Raw genomic sequence first — 19386 nt, 5'->3', positions numbered from 1 at the left:
CAGACAGACGGACAGAATATACGTATCTCCTATTGGTTCTGTTTCTCTGGAGAACCCTGACTAATACACCCAACTACCCACTCTTGAGTGGCTCTGACCAGTTACTCTGTCACAGGACCACATTTATTTCCTTCATGGTGCTTATAGCTACCTGCAATCACAGTTTTGTTTACTTGTTTGTTTTATGTTCCACCCATAAGAACATGAGGCCCAAGCGAGCAGGGGCCCTGTCTGTCTTATTCAGTGCTCATCCACAGTGCCTAGACCCGTGCCTGGCACTCAGCAAGCACTCAGTGATCCTCTGTGGAAGCAAAGACGGAGGGCAGCAGTGGAGGAAGGAAACGTAAGGAATATATTATGAGCAACAATGGAGAGTTGATTCCCAGAAACATCCCAGGAGCGTCTCCCGGGCCTCTCGCCTAAGTGTCCATCCCCAGCCAGGTCCAAAGCTGCTAATGCCTGTCATCTTGCATTAACCTGCTGGGCGCGTGACATTGTCTGTCTCATATTGTCTCTGAACAAAGTGCCGCACTCCACATCCTGGAAAACATTGCCTGTCACAGCCTATGCTCCAAAGAAATGTCACATATGCCCTGAGGCCGCCGGTGGAGGCTTTTCAGAGGCCAAGTCCTAGTTCGTTTGTTTACTTTTTTTAACATTTTGTTGGTCCTACGCAACCTGCTATTTGGAATCCTGGCCTCCAGGAAAGTTTCCTGCAAGTTCTGGAGATGACAGGTCTGGAACGGTGCCAGCACAGAGAATGACTGAGGAGGGACTTGGGGGGTGGGAGAGGGGTGGGAGGGGAAACAACTTGGTTGTACCTCAGAGGGAAGGGTCACTCTGAGTAGAGGGCACCACGATTGTACGAAATGACTGTCCTTCCTCTATGATTTGCTACCATTAGGATAAAGATCAGGGTCTGAGTTCTGTCAACAAAAGTTTTCCCAACTCTCTCGCCAAAATATAACAACAACAAACACCCTTTGGCCATTTCTTAGCTTTTTCCTCGGTGCCATTTTAGCCAGACCTGTGTTTGTTCTTTGCATAACATCCCAAGGTTGCTGAAGCCTATTCCAGAGGAGCAGAAGTTCTGCTTCCAGTGAGAGGGACCTGAGCTCCAATCCCCACTGTCTGAGCTGCCGCTTCTTGGGGGAAGGAGACGCTGCAAGGTCTCCCGGTCCAGGTCCGAGAGAGGGATGGCAGGCGAGAGCTGCACGTCTTCAGGTCCCCTAGGTTGGTTTTCAGCCATCAGCCATGAAGCCTGACTTCGCCATCTTCTCCCCACACACACCTCACACTGAGAGTCAGGCTCTCCTCCAGGAAGCCTTCCTGGGCTCCTCCACTCCTGGATGCTAAACTCTGAGATCAGAGGTCCCGCCGGGCTCGCCCAGGGGGCAAGGGACGGAGCAGGTACTCCTCTGTGCTCTGGGCACTGATGGCAGTCGGTTCTTTTCCCCTTTCAGCGTGTCCCTCTCTTCTTGGAGGGGAGCCCATGGCTTGGGTTCTGGAAAGCGAGGAACGGTGGGGGGGGTGGCTCAGTCATCCTCATCCTCGTCTTCGTCCTCGGGGTCTTTGTTGGGGGTGCACCTCTGGAAGCACTGCACCACGGTGGCCAGAAAGAAGCTGGAGATGATGGCAGCGATGGACACGGCCACGCCGGAGAAGATGATGATGAAGAGGTCTGTGAGCGAGAGGCTGAACCTGCACTCGCTGAAGCTGGCCTCCGACAGCTCGTGCAGGAACACCCTCCTGTTCTCCATGGGCAGGGAGCACTGGATTTCGTCAAGGCCTGTGAAAAGGCAGGCAGAGCGAGAGGGAGGGTTAGGTGGCAGCACAGGATTGCCTAAAAGTTGGCAAGGCAAGTGCTTACACAGAGCAAAGCAGGAACAGCTCCTAGAAAGAAAAGGGGAAAAAAGTTGATTTGAATGGAATTTAAGCTATTTAAAAAGCCTCAGATTCATCACCACGGGAGAAATCAGAATGTGTTGCTCTCCCTTGACACACTTTAAGGCGCGGTACTCTCTGATTTTGAATAGCTCAGGGTGGTGACGGAAGAGGAGCATAATCTTTTTTGGGTTTGGCACCTGGGCAGACTTAATCCAGGCCTGGGTAGTACCCAGCCTTGGGGGGGGGGGATGGAGGGGGGACAGATGCAGTGGGTTGGGGGCAGTGCCAACCAACGGAAGTGCCCTCCAGTTGGTCCCGCCCCTTCCTAAGCTGGATGCCGTCCTCCTCCTCATTGCCAGGGGGCCAGCACAGCCTTGTAGAAACTCCACTACCGTAGAAGTGTCTTTGCTCCACAGGAGTGGGGAAAATAAGGCTGTGTCTGAAGCTGGCCTTCAAACAGTACTTACTGAAGCTCGTGTGAAGCTCCCATGGGCTTCAGAATCACCCGAAGACGGTATTAAAATGCAGATTCCCAGGAACCACCCCTGGAGACTCTGATTCAGCAGGTTGGGGGGGACCCCAAACTCTGCATTTTGAAAAAGCATTTTTAATAACCAGGTGATTCTGATGCTGCTGTGCCAGGACGCACACTTGAGAAGCATTATCTTCTGGTTGTCTGAGGGTTGAGAGCTCCTGGAACACTCATCCCCGCTATGATCAGAGGTGCCCTTGTAAACTCTGCTTTATATATTGGAGTTCTCTTCAAGATTTCACTGGAAGAGTGTTTGGCTAATTTAAAAAGAAGTTTCAAACCCTCTTGTCTAGAGAAATATCCCATCTGAGTACATGCTGAGAAAGTGCTTTATAACAACAATAAATGCTATCCAGAACTTACCACGGGCCAGGCACTGTTCCGAGCACTTCACACATAATATTCATTTAATCCTCATAACAACTCCATGAGGTAAGTCCTCATATCATCCCCATTTTACAGATGAGGAAACACGCTCAAAGAGGTAAAGTAGCTTGCCCAAAGCTGCATAGCTAGTAAATGGCTGAGCCTGGACTCCAACTGCAGCAATCTGGCTCCAGAGACCTGGCCTGTAGCCACTGCGCCTCCAAAAGGAAGAGAAAGGGGCTGTGAGGCTGGGAGGAAAGCCAGGAAGAGAGGAGCCAGGGGCACAGCAAGCTGACACTGTCTTCCTGTGGCTGCCACCAACCAGAGTGGTGGCAGTGACAGAAGCTGTCAGTCACCCGGGCTGGTGGTGAGGGACACGTTCCTAGTGTAATGGGCTTATAACATTTTAGAGACCTGACGATTGCTCCCTTATCAGAAAGCTGTTCCTCTGGGCTGCCCCATCTGCCATCAAGTGAAGGAGGGGGGCGGCTACGAGAACTGCAGGCGGTGAATTCTACACCCTCCGTTTAGGTAATAAGCCCACAGGAAGACTTGCCTGAGGCATGAGAAACTGAGCAACCTGAGGACGGCTCTCCAGACACTCATTTATTCATTCAACACACATTTATGGAGTACTTAGCCTGGGCCAAGGGACTGGTGATAAGCAAAGCAAAAGCACCCACCCTCAGAGAGGGTAAATTCCAGTGGGAGAGACAGACCCTCATTTGCATAGTCGAGAGGTGTTTATGGAGCATCTACTGTCCATGAGGCCCTGGGATACAGCGTGAACAAAACAAGGCCTTGCACCAATGCAGCTTATGTTTTAGACAATAAATGAGTGGATCGAGAAGTACGTAAAATGTTTAAGATGAAACATCAGGGTGAAAACGACACAGGGTGTCTGGCGTGGTCAGGGGGTGTCGTTTTAGCTCAGATCTAAAGGCTGAGATGGAAGCAGCCATAGAAGAGCAGTCCAGGCAGAGAAGACAGAAACCTGACCGAGAGCTCAGCATTCGGGGAACACGGTGTAGCCAGGAAGGGAGTGTGAGCAAAGGGGAACTTAGGATGAGCTGAGGTGGGAGGGACAGGCATGTGTGGAGATGCAACCCCTGACAGCCGGGGTCTCCAAATGGATACTACGAACAGAGTCCCCACCTCCACCACCAACCCTGTTACGGCCTGAACTGTGTCCCCCACTGCCCCCCAAATCCGTACTTTGAAGCCCTAGCCTCCAATGTGACTATATTTGAAGACAGGTTCTTTAGGGAGGTAATTAAGGTTAAATGGGGTCATAAGGGTGGGACCCTGATCTGACAGGACTTGTGTCCTTATAAGAAGAGGAAGAGACACCAGAGATCTTTCCTTGTCTGCACGTGCACAGAGGAAAGGCCATGTGAGGACACAGTGAGAAGATGGCCATCTGCAAGCCAGGAAGAGAGCTCTCATCAGACACCAACCCTGCTGGCACCTTGATCTTGGACTTCCAGCCTGCAGAACTGTGAGAAAATAAATGTCTGTTGTTTAAGCCAGCCAGTCTGTGGTATTTTTTTGTGGCAGCCTGAGCAGACTAATACAAACCCTCATTGGACATGAACAAGATATAGACTTGTGTTAGTGTTAAACCATGAAAGACTGTTTGTTACCAAGCATAATCTACACACCCTGACTGATACACAATATGAACTAGATACAAAATCAAGTTACTGTTATGATTTTACAAACTAAACTTCAGACATAAGAGAACACATGATATTAAAATGCATAAAGAGCTCAGATCTGTTTCTGATCTGGAAGAAGAGAGGAAAACAAAACAGTAGTAAATAACACTCCTATTGCACTTACTATGTGCCAACACTGTTCGTATTAACTCTAATTCTCACAACAACCTTCTGAGGCAGGTACTACTATTTTGCCCATTTGTGGATGAGAAATTTGAAGCACAGAGAGTTCATGTAGCTTTGCCTTCAGCAACACAGCTTCACAGAGATGTGAAGACACCATTTTGACATTAAGCTCAACAGCCTTCAATCTCTGCTTACCTTTGGCTTCCTTCCAACTCTCAGGAAAACCTTCAATTGCTTTCTTTTTTAGTGCTTTCAGATTTCAAAAAGCTGCCCCTCAACCCATCTCCAGAACTATTTAAAAGCCAGGACGATTTCTTCACACGTCACTAATTACTGGCTTCTGTCCTGCAAAGAGCAGTCCTGCTAATTAGGTTTCTGTGCATCCCTGCCACCACTCTTTGGGTCTTTATTTGTGTATCTTTCCTTCTCCAGCTCGGAAACAGAAGCTTCCTCCTTCCTTCTGTCCTGGCCCATCTTTTATATAGTCTACAGCCAACCCACTGATCCTCTCCTCCCCATGGGAACTGTTGCCTAGCAACCAGATTCACCTTCCCTCCTGTCCATGAATTAGTACCTACTTTATATATCCAAGGAATTAGCTCGCCCAGTGCTCTGCAGGTTACTCTAGTTTCCACTTGACGACAGCTTTTGACTGTTTCTTCTTCTTGAAGAAGCCAAACTTTTGTTTACTTCTTCTGAGCCTTTTAAATGCATTTGAAGAGAACAGGAGAGCTTTAAGACAGACTTATAGTCGGATTCTCTTGCAGATACTGTTTTCTTCAATGGAAAAGTGGAAAAATCAATTGACCTGCCTTCCCTTAACATCCTCCCCTCTACCAGCCAAAGATGTTATGAAAATAAACAACACAGTCACCAGTGGACTACGGGAAGAACAGACAGTTTCTAATTCCAACATAATATTTGCAATCTTCAAACCCATAAGAGGTCATTATTACCCAGAGAAACTTTCTAGAAGTCCTTTTCTTCAATGAGCTACATTGACTGGAAACAACCACAATAAAACAACACAAGCCCACAGAGCCTGCCGTTTAAAACCAACCTCTGCTGGCCAACACTCCTCGTGTCAATTCTGATTTCTACAATGTTCTTTGTGCCTTGAGATTAGGCTTGGCGTTTTTACAAAGCGACGCTTTTAGAAAATGTCATCTCACGTTTCTCTGTGGCTAGAGGAAATGGGCTTTCTTGAAAACCACCGCACACAAGCCCACCGGGGGTGGGAGACTCGGGAACCACGCTTGATGGAGCTATCACGATAAGACACACTAACTTAATGGGTTTTTGTCGCTCACGAAGGACAGAGAAATAAGAAGAGGCAGACAAAGAGAGTCGGCCAGGCAGAGGGGGCCCAGCAGAGGGGCCAGGACGCCGCTGCCAGCGCCCTAAAGACACACTCAAGGCTGACTGCAGGACTCTGGAGTTGGGGTACTCTGACTTTGAGGTCCCCGCTTCTCGCCTGCAGGATCTTGCTTTAGACCAGGTTTCTCAACTTCGGCACTATTAACATTTGGGGTCAGATAACTGCTTGATGTGGGGGCTGTCCTGTGCACTGCCGGCTGTTTATGAGCATCCCTGTCTCTACCCACGAGAGGCGGGTAGCACCTCTACCCAGTGTGACAATCAAGCATGTCTCCAGACAGAGCCACATGTCCCAGGAGGAGGGGGTCGTGGAAGCAGACAGATTCCCCCTGGTCTGGACTGCTGCTTTAGACTGCAATGCTCAGCTAAATAAGTACCCTCCAAGGCAGGGCCACTCTTAGTTTCTAAACAGACATTTAGTCGTGAAAGGGCTTTCTTTGATTCATGCATTAAATAAAATGGTGAGCCTTTATGCTAGAGACAAAAGAAAAGAGAGAGAGAGAGAGAAAAAGAAGGAAGAAAGAGAAAAAGGGAGAGAGAGAAAGATGCTGTCCTGGCCTCCAGGAACTTAGGTCCAATAGGAGGGCCATCAGGACACGGACACAAATAATGATATTTCAAGAGAGAAAGTGAGAAGTCGCATGAGAGAGGGCCAGGGAAAGCCCAGGGGAGCTGAGAGGAGAGAGCCGAGACCCTGGGGGGAGACCCGAGGGGGCGGAGGAAGGATGGGCACACGGAGGAGAGCAGGGGGGTGCCTATGACGTCCCCACTTGACTTTGGAATGTTCTCCCTCCCTTCCTGACCCCCATCTCCCCAGCTGTCTGAGTTAAGAATAGCGAATGAAAGCCAATACTTACACAGCACCTTGTGTGTGCCAGGCGGGCGCTGCTCTTAGCTTCACGCACGTTAGCCTGCTTAATCCTCATGCCAACCTAGTGAGGAGCCTGCTACAATTATCCCCATTTTATAGAGGATCAAACTGAGGCACAGAGACGTCAAATGACTTGCCCAAGGCTGCACAGCCAGGAAACGACAGAGCTGAGACTGACCCCAGTCACTACACTGTCTTATCCACCCTCCCAGACAGAGAGACCCCAGGCTCCCCTGGCCCTGCCCCTGCCCAGCGCCTCAGAACAAGTTCCCTCCAGGCAGAGTGTCTTTTAAAGAGATGCCCCAGAACCCTCCAGCCACCCTCCCGGTCCCCAGGCCCCGACCTGGACAGACTGGAAAGGCCAAGCTGCCAGCACAGCCTCTGGACGCCCCTGTCAGGAGAAGGGCTCTGTGGAGGCCCTGAAATGCAGATGAGGAGGGACGCCCTCCACGAGTAGCTGGAGAATCCTCGCCAGGAATTGAGAATCTGGATTAAGAGATTGAAAATGGCAGCCAGGTGCCACATCAGGCTGCAATTTGTTTTTGTTTGTGAATGCGACGGTGGTGGTTTTTTATTTAAGAATCTGAAAGACATTTAAACCAGGAGATAAGGCAACACTGTCACACGGAGAGAATCGTCAGGCTGCCACCATGACACAGGACACAGGCCGAGGGCCTGCTCACTCATCCATGCCACCTGGCTGGCCCCTGTGCTAGCATTTGAGGCCGCATCCCCCTGGGGCAGGGAGCTTCGGCCTGTGCCGTGTCCCAGAGGCAGCCGAGGAGTGAAAGGCATGGACAGAAGTTGAGGAGATGACCATCCCCCCGTGACTAAGATCTCTCAGGAGCCTGGACTCTAGAATGTCCTCAGGCTTTAGAATTTTACACAATGGTAAAAAATAAATAGAGGACACTGACACAGGACTGCAGTTTATAATTCTGTCTAGACAGGATATTAAACACACACACCCCATCATCATTTTATAAAAGAGAGAACGTTTGTACACCACTAAAGTTGAGAAGGGCAGGATATCATTAAATAGCCGTAAATACGTTTGGCCTTAAGAAAAACTTACCACAATGCGCTCACTGCTCTCATTTAGGAAGGGCCTGTGAGCGCCCGGGGAAACGAGCCCTGACCCAGGCCGCATTTGGGAAGTACCATCCATAGTCCGTCCCCTCCATCCCACCTGGGTCAAGTGCCTGGGGCTTGCTTCCTTATCCTTCAAGACTAGAGGTCTGCAAACTACAGCTCCAGGGCCGAATCCCCCTTTCTTCCCATCCCACATGTTCATGTAAATAGTCTTACTGGAACACAGCCAGGCCCATTGGTTACCCCATTATCTAGGGTTGCTTTTGTGCAACAATGGCAGGTTTGAGTAGTTGCAAGAGATTATATGACGCACAAGGACTAAAATATTTACTATCTGGCCCTTTACAGGAAGTATGCCAATCCCTGCTCAAAACTCAACCCAGGAAACGCCTCCTCTGGGAAGCCTGCCCTGAATGCTTCCTGTGTTTTCCCTGCCCCTGAGTTGAGCCTCTCCTTCCTGTCCACCCCCCGACAGCTCCTCCAGCAAGGTCATCTCTTCCACAGGGGGACCTGTGTCTCCCACGTCCGCACCCACAGCTCCCAGCTCAGGGCCTGGCACACACAACACAAACGTCACGAAAACCGAGAAAATCCAAACAAGTCAGAAATGTCTAGGTGAGAAGGCTCCTGGAGTGTGGTTCTGGCCAGGCTCCTGAAGGTGGGCTGTGGGTCTGTAAGCAAGGACTTGTTTGTCAAAAAGCCAATCAGAAACCACTCCCTTGTCTGTGATGAGGCCACGGGGGCTACTACCCAAACATGCAATTTGTTTTGTAGACAAAACCTTTCAAATCCGGGGTCTGAAAACATGACTACAATAGGTTCTTAGTGGCAAAAATGTTGGGACCTGTCGGTTTTTGTTTCTCTACTTTCCTCAATGAAGTGCGTCCAAGACGTGAAGAACTCGTTATTTATTACAGATGATTTCTGAAATAATAACAGTAGTAGCTGGTGGGTTCAATATACGGTTCCTGCCCTGAGTCTAGAACTGAATGAATGAGAGACATGGGATTCAGAGAAAGGAGATTAGAATGTCAGCTTCATTACTGGTAAAATTCCAGCCCCAAAACTGTCTTCCTGCTTCTACCCTACAGACTGCCCCTATCTGCCTTCAGCAGTCAGAATGAGTCTTTTACAGAGAAGCTTACATCCCATCATTCCTCTGCTCAACACCCCTTCCCCACAAGGCTCTTCATTTTTCTCAAAGTGAAACCCACAGTCCTTACCACCGTCCCCCAAAACCCTTCCCCTCCACTTTGCTTGCTTCCGCAAACACCCCGAGCACAGGGCCTTTGCACCTGTTCCCTCTGCCTGGCTCATTTCTTCACTTTCTTAAGGTCTCTGCTCAGATGTCACTTTACCCGAGAGGCCTTCCTGCCCTGATTCTGAGCAGCCACTCTCCCCACCTTACTATCATTTTCCAGCCCCCCCACCCCCGCACCTGGTTTTATTCTTCTCTATAACACTCATCACCACCTGACCCCGATTATGCGTGTATTTATCTGTTTATTTCCTGCTTCCCTGCCCCTCCCCACTCAAATATGAGGTCAGGCTTTCTGTTTTATTCCCTGTTATATTTCCAGTACCTACAACTTTCAAACAATATTTTTGAATAAATATTAGCAAATCAGCTAACCCCCCTCATAGGTCTACCACGGGCCGGGTATCCTTCTGGGTATTGCCTACACTCCTTGAAGCCACAGAACAAACTCTAGCTGGTACTATGATGACCCTGGTTTGCAGATAAGGAAACTGAATGGTTAGGTTACTCGCTTAAGGTTATCCAGCCAAGAAATGATGGAGCCAGGATGTGGAATCAGGCAGTCTGTCTCCAGAGCCTGTGCTGCTAGCCATCACCCTCCCCTGTTGCCTTAAAAATGCTCGCGCAAGTTATTGTGGGGGATACGAGCACCCAGTGGGTCCTACAATTACACCAAAGCTGCAGAGTAAACATCTAAACCTGGTTTGGAACCCATGCCGCCTCCAATGATGGCCTAGCCCAAAGTGCTCAGTGGAAAGAGCACAGAAGGTCATTCTCCAGGGTTAGGGTGTTATATTAGTTTCCTAGGGCTGCCGTAACAAATGACCACAAACTGGGTGGCTTAAAACAAATGTATTCTCTCGCAGTTCTAGAGGCCAGAAGTCTGAAATTAAAGTGCCAGCAGGGCCAGGCTCCTTCTCAAGGTTCTAGGGGAGACGGCTTCTTGGCCTCTTCCAGCTTCTAGTGGCTCCTGGCATTCCTTGGCTGGTGGCAGCATCGCTCCGTCTCTGCCGCTGTCTTCACATGGCCTTCTGCTCTATATCTCTTTCAAATCTCCTTCTGTCTTTCTCTTATCAGGACACCTGGCATTTTGGATTTAGGGCCCATCCTGAATCCATGATGATCTCATCTCGAAATCCTTAACTTAATTACACCTGCAAAGACTCTTTTTCCAAATAAGGTCACACTCACAGGTTCCAGGGGTTAGGACTCGGATGTATCCTTTTGGGGGATGCAATTCAGCCCACTACAGGTGTCTTACGTGTGACAGTCAATTGCTGCCCTTTGGCTTCTCCCCTTCCATGTCTCTGTATTGGGAGGCTTCTCCCAGATCTCTTTTTGGGCAATCACCTCTCACCCCTTGGGTATGTCTATCTTGGTGCAACTTTCTTAAAATGCACAGCCCTTCTCTGGCTGGGGGGTCAGCATGTAACCCGCACTGGGCCAGTCTCTCTCCCAGTACCCTGGATCTTGAGTAGACTGACCAAAAAGAAGGCTGGAGCCCACTCAGGACAGCAGCCCCGCCCTGGACCCATCTCCCCATCGATTGGTTTCTGCTTTCTAGACTCCCAGAGCTGCCTCATTCTTTTCTGAGCCCCTCCCTGCCCCCCGCCAGGCTTCTCTTCAATCCTGTGAATTTCTTGACATCTCTGCAATAAGTCTCTTCCTTGCTTACAGTAGCCAGGGTTAGCTTCTGTTGTTTACACTCAAGAGGCCCAACTAACCAATGGATTATAGGAAAACAGTTCAAGGCAGACACTTGTCTGCCTCTGTCCCACAGCCACAAATCATCTCCTTCTGCCCAGCTGTCCTACAAAACCACGTGCTCGTCGGTTCCAGGGTCTCATGAGAGTGGAGATGATCCAGTGCAGCTCCTCTCCCCTCCCAGGGAGACAACTCAGTGAACAGGCACAACTCATAGGAAGCTGAGTTCCCACCTTTTCTCCTGTTCTGGGTCTTCCTCCTACCCATATTTACCCTCCACCAAAACAAAGTGGGTTCCAGCTCATTCTGGCCTAGGCAGAACGGGCCCACTGCTCCTTCCTTTTATAACATCTCTTCCTTCTCCATCAGGGCACACTGAGAAGAGACAGGCCACCTTCCTTGTGCAGCGTGGCTCAGCTCCCTGCCCGCTGCCACCCCTCCAGGCTCCCTCCCCTTGACTGATGACTTCTCCCCAGCAGCTGACACCTGAGCTGGAGAGGCGAAGAGCTGCCATTCTCCCAAAATAGGCGGTGACACAGCCGATGGTAGATTGAGATTAATCTCTCGTCCCTGGCCAGCAAACACGCCTGCAGCCAGAGCATCTCTTGGGGCCTTTCCCCTGATCTGGCCTCCCAGGAACTGCCCAACCCAGATCAATGACAGGCTCTGCTAAGCGCTCTTTGTCATCAAAAATATACTTTTGTTTACCTAATTCCAATTATTATACAAAGCCTGTGTACACACTGAAACAATAGAAATAAACAAAAAGAAAGAGGATAGAAGAACCCATAAATATATGTTGGCTTATACCTTTCTAGATTTTTCCGTGTGTATGTGTACATAAATCCTCCAAATAGAAACATATTCCGCCACTCTGGTGGATAACCATACTGGGAACATTTTTCCATTCAATCCAACACCACTTGTAATGGCTACAGGATATTTTATTGTGTAAATGAGCAGCAATTTACCTGTCCAATCCCAGGACATTTCCAGTTTTTTTTCTTACTAGAAGCAAAGCTGCTATGAGCATCCGTGTACATGTTCTTAATTATTTCCCGAAGACACAGTCCCGCCAGTTGAAGATTGTGTGAGACTCCTGGAACTCGTGCCAAAGATGGATTTTGTCATTTTTCAGCTTTGCCAATCTGAGAAGCCATCAGAGAGCATATTGCCGATTTAATGTGCATTTCTCTGATTTCCAGTAGAGCTAAGTGTTGTATGGTGCGTTCACTGGCCATTTGGAGTTATTCTTCTGTGAACTGCTTGCCCAAGACCTGTGCAAAGAGCTTTGCCAGTCTTATCAAGGTGTGAGAAGGCCCTAATGACAAGGAGCACTGGGGAGAGAGGGTGGCTGATCCACTCCACCCACCCACTGCTGGACCTACAACTCCCAGGGAAGGGGGGCTCCCCGGCCCACGCTCTGCAGGAAGGACCAACACGAAGGTTCTCCAGGGACCACTGGGCATTGGTCCCGCTGCACCTGGCCAGAGCTCAGCACTCCCATCACTCGCCTCTTCTGCTCACTGGAGTAAGAGGGCTCAGCTTGGGCCGGTGGCACATCCTGCCAGGTCCTGCCTGCCAGCATCCCGGAACGCCACACCCATGCCTGCCAGCATCCCGGAACTCCACACCCAAAGGACCAGGAAACAGACTAGCTTTCTGTTCTTTCACACGCACAGCCAGAGTTGCAGCCAGGGCCTCCTGATTTCACAGCCCGTAGAAGATTAGATCCGAAGGTCCCTTTGACATCTGTTAGTCACCCTCCCCGTCACCTCTCCCCTTTATTTTACAGATGAGAGGCCCCAAGACGTGAGACAGCTCGTCTAAGGTGGCGTGGAGTCTGGATGGAACTCAGGTCTCTGGACTCCTGGTTTAGTGCTCTCTCCGGGCACCAGGTTCTTAGTGCACTACAGCACCTGGAGAAGATGTGGGTACCATGGCCACTGCTGCAGCTGCTTGGTGCTGCAAAGGAAGACCACACGAGGGGCATCCGAGGGGACATCCGAGACGGCACTGCAGGGCTTGCCCCTGCTCCTGGGGGGCAGGGTGCTGGGGAACACCAGCTCCCACTTCTTACACTGACCTTTGTTCCGCACCATCACTGTCTTTAAACATCGACCGCCGCAGAGGGGAAGATGCCCAACTGTCCTCCCGTCTCAGCTGGCAGACGCTTCTGATTAAGCTCAGCTGATTTCTACCAGGGGAAGATGCCTCAGAGCATCAGGTCAAGGGCTCCTGCTTGGTCCTGGCCCACAGATCGTGTCCAGTAGAAGGGGCAGCACAGAAGAGTGGGTCCTGCACCAGGGTTGTGACTTGTGTCTGCTCTCCCACACTCCAGCCTGGCTCCCACCCCTGAACCTCACGACACCGACATCAGTCACACACACAAGCATGGAAAATTGACTGACCCACAGTGCGGTCCTCCCAACCCGTCCTCCCTCTGGTAAGAAATGAGCAGAGACAATCACTGAGGGATGAAAATTTAATTCTCTGGGAGGCATGCATGCATTTCCAGTAACACCACCACCATCACCATCACTGCCATCATCTCAACCATCACCGCCATTGCTACTTCCACCACCTCCCCCATGTCTGCCACCTCCACCATGATGTCCACCTCTCCCACATCCACCATCTCCACCATGATGTCCACCTCTCCCGTGTCCACCACCTCCACCATGAGGTCCACCTCCCCCGTGTCCACCACCTCTACCATGATGTCCACCTCCCCCATGTCCACCATCTCCACCATGAGGTCCACCTCTCCCATGTCCACCATCTCCACCATGATGTCTACTTCCCCCACGTCCACCACCTCCACCATGAGGTCCACCTCCCCCATGTCCACCATCTCCACCATGATGTCCACCAACTCTACCATGATGTCCACTTCCCCCGTGTCCACCATCTCCACCATGATGTCCACCACCTCTACCATGATGTCCACCTCCCCCATGTCCACCATCTCCACCATGATGTCCCCCTCCTCCATCTCCCCCACCCCCCCCATGACGTCCACCACCTCTACCATGATCTCCACCTCCCCCGTGTCCACCATCTCCACCATGATGTCCACCACCTCTACCATGATGTCCACCTCCCCCGTGTCCACCACCTCTACCATGATGTCCACCTCCCCCGTGTCCACCATCTCCACCATGATGTCCACCATCTCCACCATGATGTCCACCATCTCTACCATGATGTCCACCTCCCCTGTGTCCACCATCTCCACCATGATGTCCACCACCTCTACCATGATGTCCACCTCCCCCATGTCCACCATCTCCACCATGATGTCCACCTCCTCCATGTCCACCATCTCCACCATGACGTCCACCACCTCTACCATGATGTCCACCTCCCCCGTGTCCACCATCTCCACCATGATGTCCACCACCTCTACCATGATGTCCACCTCCCCCGTGTCCACCACCTCTACCATGATGTCCACCTCCCCCGTGTCCACCATCTCCACCATGATGTCCACCATCTCCACCATGATGTCCACCATCTCTACCATGATGTCCACCTCCCCTGTGTCCACCACCTCTACCATGATGTCCACCTCCTCCATGTCCACCACCTCTACCATAATGCCCAACTCCCCCATTTCTGCCACCACCACTGCTGCCACCTCAATCATCAATAACAGACATTTGCTGAGTTGGGCCCTGGGTCGAGGACTGGGGATACCAACCTGTGTCTAGTTATAATTGATGATCTGGTAAGAGAGAACCTTCTGGCAAGGCCCACGTGAGGAAGTCTAAGACTGGCTCTGTGAGTGTGGTACCCTCCCACCACTCATGGTGATCAATGCTCCATGCTGCCTTGGAGTGCTCAGAAACACCCACTGTGGTTCTCTCCCTGGACCTGCCCTTCTGAGCACCCATTGTCCCAAGTTAATCTCTAATGGTGGGCTCGCTGGCCAGCAGGAAGAAGCCATATGCTGAGTGTCTTGGGGGTGACGAGGGGCGTGTGTGTTAAGTGGCCACCTCTAATTACACTGCTGAGAGGACATTCTACGGGGAATATTGAAACTCCTACTATTTACCAGGAACTATGACAAGTACTTCAGCATTACCATGTCATTTAATCCTCTTTCTCAATAGCCCCTTAGAGCAGTGGTTCTCAACTGGGCGTGATTTTGCCCTGCAGTGGGCATTTGGCGATATCTGGAGATATTTCTGGTTGTCACAGCTGGGAGGGGTGCCACTGGCACCTAGTGGGAGGAAGATAGGGGTGCTGCTCGACATCCTACTGTGCACAGCACGGCCCCCAAGGCAAAGAACTGACTGGCTCATAATGTCAATAGTGTCAAGTCTGAGATGCCCTGCTTTGGGTATTTTTTTCCTAGTCTCCCCTTTTTTTTTTGTGAGGAAGATTGGCCCTGAGCTAACATCTGTTGCCAATCCTCCTCTATTTTATATGTGGGACACTGCCACAGCATGGTTCGATGAGCAGTGTGGTGTAGATCCGTGCCTGGGATCCGAACCCACGAACCCCCGGCCACTGAAGCACAGCCCGTGAACTCAACCAGTATGACATCGGGCTGGCCCCTCTAATCCCATTTTTAAAAAAATGTTTAATTGCGGTAGAATAAAATAACATAAAATTTACCATCTTAACCATTTATTAATGTGCAGTTCAGTGGCATTAAGTACATTCACATTGCTGTGCACCCATCACCACCATCCATCTCCAGAACTCTTTTCATCCTACAAAACTGAAACTCTGTCCCCATTAAATACTAACTCCCCATTCCTCCCACCCACCAGCCCCCGGCAACCACCATTGTACTTTCTGTCTCTATGAATTTGACTACTCAAAGGTGCCTCAGAGAAGTGGAATCATACAGAATTTGTCCTTTTGTGACTGGTTTATTTCACTTAGCATAATGTCCTCAAGGTTCATCCATGTTGTAGCACATATCAGAATCCCCTTCCTTTTAAGGCTGAATAATATCCCATTGTATGAATGGACCACATCTTGTTTATCCATTCATCCATCACTGGACACTTGAATTGCTTCCACCTTTTGGCTGTTGTGAATAACGCTGCTATGAACATGAGTGTATGGAGGTGGGGTATTTTTTAGAGGCAGAGACCAAGGCTCAGAGAAGCTGGGCAACTGGCCCAGGGTCACACCACTCATCTGTGAGGGTCTGGATGTAAAGGCAGGCCCGCTGTCACAGAAGCCCACCCTCTCTCCATGACTCCGCAGTGCCCTCAGTGTTGACCGGTCATTTGTGGAACTTCACATGGCCTCTCCTCGGTGGACAATTTCATCCCAGCCATGAACCTGGACTGTGTGTGTCCCCACTCCTTTGTCTCTGCTCAACGGTGCCACCTTCCCTCTCTCCTCGGGACCCCATCCGTCCTCCCCTCTCACTATGTGAGGCCCGCCTCTCTCCAGAGTTCCCTGGTGGCCTCCCCCATCTGTGCTGCTTGTGACAATCACTCCAGGACATCTCCCTGTGAGTGCTGCCTTCCCCCTCTGCCCATAAAGTTCTCTCTATGCCCCAAACAGCTCCCAAATAATTGACCAACAAAGCAATTCTGATTTTCCCGGGAAGTCAGGGACCAGGGTGGTTGTTTGTGATATTTATGCTTCTTCGGGCAGGAGGTGCCCAGGGTAAACCCAGGATCCTGGCAGCAGACACCTTCACCTTGCAGTTTTCAGTGGGTCCCGGCACCATGGCAACTGCCATCACTGGGCTCAGAGTTGTGGGTTGTTGGGCAGTGACCCCAGGGTGAGGCGTTGCGGGGAGTCGTGGGCGGGGGGGGTGGGTGTCATGAGAAATGACCTGTGCAGCTGGAGAAGACCTCTCCTTTATCTGGCCCTCTACTTTCACAGGTGGGGAGACAGGCCCAGGGAAGTGAAGTTACTTCCCTGTGGTAGACAGAATGATGCCCCCAAGACGTCCATGTCCTAAGCCCCAGAACCTGTGAGTATGTTACCTTATATGGCAAAAGGGACTTTGAAGGTGTGATTAAGTTAAGGGTCTTGAGACGGGGAGATTATCCTGGTGGGCCCAGTGTTGTCACAAGGGTCCTTATAAGAGGGAGGCAGGAGGGTCAGAGTCAGAGAGGAGATGTGACGATGGAAACGGAGGGCAGAGTGACGCGGGGCCATGAGCCAAGGAATGCAGGCAGCCTCCGGAAGCTGGAAAAGGCCAAAGGAACAAAGTCATCGCATCTTGATTATAGCCCACTTTGGACTTCTGGCCTCCAGAACCGTAAGACAGTAGATTGTGTCATTTTAAGCCACTAATTTTGTGGTAATTTGTTATGGCAGCAACAGGAAACTAACACATCCCTTAAGATCATACGGTGAGTTGATGGCAGAGCCGAGCCTGGGAGCCAGGGGTCCCCCCTCTCAGTCCTAAGCACCTGCACTGATACCACGTTGAGACACACCTGCGGCAAAGTGCAAGCCTCTGGAATTGTGTCCTCGGGGTGGTGACACACGTGTTGATTTACAGCCGGCATTTGTTACAGGATTTCTGTGTGCCAGGCTCTCTGCTGAGCACGCTACAGGGGTTATCTCTTTGACCCTCACGATAGACATAAAAATATTATTGTTGATATTTTACACATGAGAAAACTGAAGCACAGAGAGGTTAAGCAATCTGCCCAGGCTCACACAGCTGGTAAGTAAAGGAGCAGGGTTCAAACCACGGTGGCTCTAAATCCAAAGCCCATGCTCTCAGCCACTGTGCTACATCTCCCTCTGGTGAATGCCTTGAAATATGAAGGAATAGCACTGGCCCAGGAATCAGGGCCTTGGCTGTTGTCTTGGCTTTTCATTAGTTTGCTGTGTGGCTTTGGACAAGTCACTCAGTCTCTCTGAGCAGTGGTTTCCTATCTGAAAATGAAGAAGGGCAAGACTAGATAATCCTATAATCTAAGCTTTTATGCGTCTTCTAGAATGTTCACTCCAAGAGGGCAGAGGCTTTGTCAGGTTCATCACTACGTCCTTGGCACCTGGAGTTGAATTTGCTTTCACAGTGTTCAGTCTGCTCTGGTTTCCACTAAGATGTTCAAGTCATCTTTGGTTTACACCCCTCCAAGGCCAGGTTCTGACTCGGGGAAGCTCACTGACGAAGTCTGGTTCTGAGCCTAAAGCAGGGGCTCTGGACCCAAGAGGGTGGGCTTGCAGCTAAGGGACCCTAGTTCCTGATACGAGATGTGAGAAGCTGTGCAATGGTTAGCGACAAAGATCCTGCAGCCAGTCTCTCCAGAGCATGGAGCATGACAAACATTCACAGATGAATGAATGAAAGAGTCTGGTGGCATAAACAGTGGGACTTCCTGATGTGTCTGGAAGCGCAGGTTACACGGGCTCATGGGGAGAGCCACAGAAGGTCGGTATCCTGGCTGAAGGGAGCCGGACATGAACTGGACATACATGATACATTTTAGAAACCACTTCTGGTCGCCAGCAAGTGATCTGGTTTCCTACGATGACTCGGCGTGAGCACAGCAAGACCTGAGATGGGCAAGAGGCTCAGAGCTTTTTCTTTCTTTCTCGGCTGCCTGGCTTAAGAGCTTTGTCTACTGAGGTTCAGGAAGAAGCACGGGTGAGGCAGGACAGGGAGGGGAGGTGGAGCGATTGCTCCACCTAGGTAGGCACAGTCACCGGACTTCAGGTACGCTGGACCCTCCTTCAAGACACGCTTCCTTGGCCAGCAGAACCAGGACAAAATGAAGGGAACCCCGGAAAGTCAGACTCAGAGGACTGATGCACCACGGGCAGAACTCTCACCCAATACTTAACGCTCCCTTCAGCACCACTGACAAGTGGTCATGTGGTCTCTGCTTCAATGCCTCCAATGATGGCAACCTCACTACCTCCCTAGGCAGCCCATTTTCAGAGCCCTAATGGCTAGCTGCTCCTCCCTATAGTGCATCAAAATCAGTTTCCTTTGGGGCCAGCCCAGTGGCGCAGTGGTTAAGTGTGCATGCTCCACTTCGGCAGCCCGGGGTTTGCAGGTTCGGATCCTGGGCACACACCAACACACCGCTTGTCAAGCCGTGCTGTGGCGGCGTCCCATATAAAGTAGAGGAAGATGGGCACAGATGTTAGCTCAGGGACAGTCTTCCTCAGCAAAAAGAGGAGAATTGGCATGGATATTAGCTCAGAGCTGATCTTCCTCACAAAAGAAAAAAAAATCTCAAAAAAAAAAAAAAATCAGTTTCCTTTCAGTCCTAACCATGGATCTGTCTTCTGAGGCCAGAATAAGTCTCCTCTATTCAGTGACAGCCCCTCAGACATCTGGGGACAGGGCTATGTCCTTCTGAGTCTCTACTTTTGACAGTTAAACATCCATTTTCCTATATCAACATGGTCTTGCTCTCCAATTACAAAGAGTATCTGGCATTTTCTAATAGACAGGAAGCCCAGGTAACTGCTTATAAGTTGTGATTCAAAGAGGCCTGCGGGCCCCAAC

General features: G+C 50.5%; 1 protein-coding gene across 1 annotated transcript in view; it reads right to left on the bottom strand.

Annotated features, from left to right (window-relative positions):
- Positions 1-1535: 1535 nt before the first annotated feature.
- The window catches only part of LRRC38 (leucine rich repeat containing 38), a 33115-nt gene continuing 15264 nt past the window's right edge, over positions 1536-19386 (bottom strand). The window contains exon 2 of the mRNA XM_004426097.3: positions 1536-1789. Coding sequence (XP_004426154.2) covers positions 1536-1789 — 254 coding nt within the window. The remainder of the gene's footprint in view (positions 1790-19386) is intronic.

This window comes from Ceratotherium simum, chromosome 22 (genome assembly GCF_057802395.1).
Source record: "Ceratotherium simum simum isolate JZ-2026a chromosome 22, ASM5780239v1, whole genome shotgun sequence".
Lineage (NCBI taxonomy): Eukaryota > Metazoa > Chordata > Mammalia > Perissodactyla > Rhinocerotidae > Ceratotherium > Ceratotherium simum.
This window is presented reverse-complemented; position numbering and strand designations above follow the sequence as displayed.